This window comes from Triticum urartu, chromosome 6A (assembly GCF_056163025.1).
Source record: "Triticum urartu cultivar PI428250 chromosome 6A, HENAU_Tu73, whole genome shotgun sequence".
NCBI lineage: Eukaryota > Viridiplantae > Streptophyta > Magnoliopsida > Poales > Poaceae > Triticum > Triticum urartu.
Window position 1 is genome coordinate 604,804,877 of NC_141878.1, and position 2,729 is coordinate 604,807,605.

Genomic DNA, 2,729 nt, shown 5'->3' on the forward strand with positions numbered 1-2,729 from the left:
ATAAACTGAAAGGCATTGTGCTATGCATGACAGTTCTCTTGAACTTCTGATGCAAGAATGCAAATTCGAATGACAAGAATAGACGGTGCCCCTTAATATAGACCCAAAATTAATTTAGTAAACCCATTGATCACAAGATTTTCCGACAGAAACACGATAGACTTCATCGCTATCAGAAAATCACCAAGTTCAACATTGGGAACATAACTACATATGTAAACCATCACTTTGAGTTGCTCCTAGACGTAATTCAAGGAACATGAGAGTATGAGCTTGCTATGTCGGATGCCTCATTTTACTTGTTATATGAGTCCACCCAAAAGCGCACGGTAATATAAACTGCTGTTATGGCCGGCCGGCTTAGGCCCGCAAGTTATCTTAGTTTTTATTTTTAGATTAGGCAAGTTATCTTAAGTTGATTCTTCTACAAGTTATCTAGGATATAAATATAGGTTGTAAGACTCTTTTTGAAGGCAAGCAATAAGAAGAATATTATCTCCTATTGCCCGGCTCCCTGAGGAGCCGGAACCCTAGCCACCAACAGCCCTAGCCGCCGCCCTTCTCCTAGCCGCGACGGCGCCCTGCCGCCGGCGCGCCCGATCCTCGCCACGTCTCCCTCCATCCTTCCCTTACCACCTACGCCCTAGACCTGGTAGAGTACTTGATCCTACCAATTTGGTATCAGGTAACCGGGTTTCGACCATGTCTCCGCCAATTCCACCGCCACCACCACCGCTGCCCGCCAACTCCTCCACCACCGCCGCCTCTGCGCCGGGCGTCACGGCCTCGCTCTCGGCGGGCACCACTGCGTCGCTCTCAGCGCCGGTCCTAACGGCACCCGGCACCACGCCGGGCCAAGGGCAGCCACAGGCCCCCGTCCAACACTCGCCGCCGCCATCACCTCCCCCGCAGCCGCAACAGTTCACGCCGGAGGCCATGGCGGGCGTCCTCAACGACCTCGTCACCGCGGTTCAAGGGATCCGCCTCTACCTGGCAGGTCCGTACGGGCCGCCCCCACCACTCCATCCAGCCATGGCCGCGGGTCAGCAGGCGCTTCCGTGGTACTCGGCACCGGGGGCCATCACCGGACTCCATCCAGCCATGGCTGCGGGTCAGCAGGCGCTTCCGTGGTACTCGGCACCGGGGGCCGTCATCGGAGGCTACCCGACGCTCCCCGCCCCAGCGGCCGCACCGCCGCCTTGGGCGCAGTGGCCGCCGCAGATCGCGCCGGCAGCCCCGCCACTTCTCGCCACCACGGGGCCGCAGTGGCCCACCTGGACCGCGCCGGCCGCGCCGTCCTCCGTCGCGCCCTACCTTCCAGCGGCCTCGGAGCAGGGTCCTCCACCGGCCCCGCCCAGCCCTAACCTGGGCACCGGCGCCTCGGAGCAGGGCCAGACCCAGCAGCTTCTTCCGGCGTCACCGCCGGCCCCCACGCCGCAGGCGCCGGTGCAGCTCCACCAGGCGCCGCCGCCATCGACAGTACCACCACCCGCGCCTAGGGCTACGGGTCGGCCCCTGCACCAAGTGCAGTTTCCACCGTCACCATCGCTGATCCCCGCTTGGGCGACCGGCTCGTCTTCGGGGCCGGTCTACTCCACGGCGCCGGAACACCCGACGCCCTCCCTGCGGTTTGATCACCCCTCCAGCTCAGCGAACTACGCCCCGGCGCTTCCCGACCTAGCATACGCGCCGGCGGCAACTACGGCTGCCCCCGGGCACGGCGGGCCGACACCCCCTCGCTTCGCCAAACTGGACTTCGCCACCTACGAGGGCACGGAGGACCCCCTCAACTGGCTCAACCAGTGCGAGCAGTTCTTTCGAGGGCAGCGGACGCTCGCTTCGGATCGCACCTGGCTCGCGCCCTATCATCTTCGAGGCGCAGCGCAGACCTGGTACTACGCCCTCGAGCAGGACGAGGGCGGCATGCCACCATGGGAGCGCTTCCGGGAGCTCTATCTCCTCCGGTTCAGGCCTCCTATCCGCGGGAGCCGACTGGCGGCCCTCGGCCGCTTACCTTTCACATCCACGGTGCAGGACTACGCCGACCGCTTTCAGGCCCTGGCATGCCACGCGCCGGGCGTCTCCGCCACTCAGCGCGCCGAGTTATTTGTGGGCGGTCTACCGGACCATATCCGCATGGACGTGGAGCTTCGGGGACCCCAGGATCTCCAGTCGGCCATGTATTACGCCCGCGCGTTCGAGTGTCGCGCGGTGGCCATCCAGCAGGAATCACCGTCCCAGACTACTGGGTCGCTACCCGGACCGGATTCCGCGCAGGGTCGGCCTGTGCAGGCTTCTGCGGCACCCCTCGCCGCGACCGCGGGGCGCCCGTTCCGCCGGCTCACCCCAGCTGAGATACTCGAGCGTCGCCGCCAAGGGTTGTGCTTCAACTGCGACGAACCCTACAAGCCCGGCCACGCCTGCCCGCGACTCTTCTACCTGGAGGTGGCAGACTACATTCCGGAGGACGTCGTCGCCGCTGACCTAGCCGCCCCAGATGTCGAGAAGGTGTTTGACGCTGGTTGATTACCTCGAAGAGTTCAAGTAAGCGCTTCCCCACCTTGCAGCTCGAGGACGAGCTGTTTGTGCAGGCGGGGAGAAGTGTTATGGCCAGCCGGCTTAGGCCCGCAAGTTATCTTAGTTTTTATTTTCAGATTAGGCAAGTTATCTTAGGCAAGTTATCTTAGGTTGATTCTTCTACAAGTTATCTAGGATATAAATATAGGTTG

The 2,729-nt window shown here is 61.9% G+C and overlaps 1 protein-coding gene across 1 annotated transcript; it reads left to right on the plus strand.

Annotated features, from left to right (window-relative positions):
- The first annotated feature begins 355 nt into the window (after positions 1-355).
- On the plus strand, positions 356-2,526 carry LOC147967206 (uncharacterized). The gene has a single exon (XM_087529343.1). The coding sequence runs from the start codon at positions 703-705 to the stop codon at positions 2,524-2,526; it is 1,824 nt and encodes a 607-aa protein (XP_087385469.1). The 5' UTR covers positions 356-702.
- The last annotated feature ends 203 nt before the right edge of the window (positions 2,527-2,729 follow it).

Excerpts from the sequence above, each read along its gene's own strand:
- LOC147967206 (XM_087529343.1), top strand. The coding sequence starts at position 703 with ATGTCTCCGCCAATTCCACCGCCACCACCACCGCTGCCCGCCAACTCC.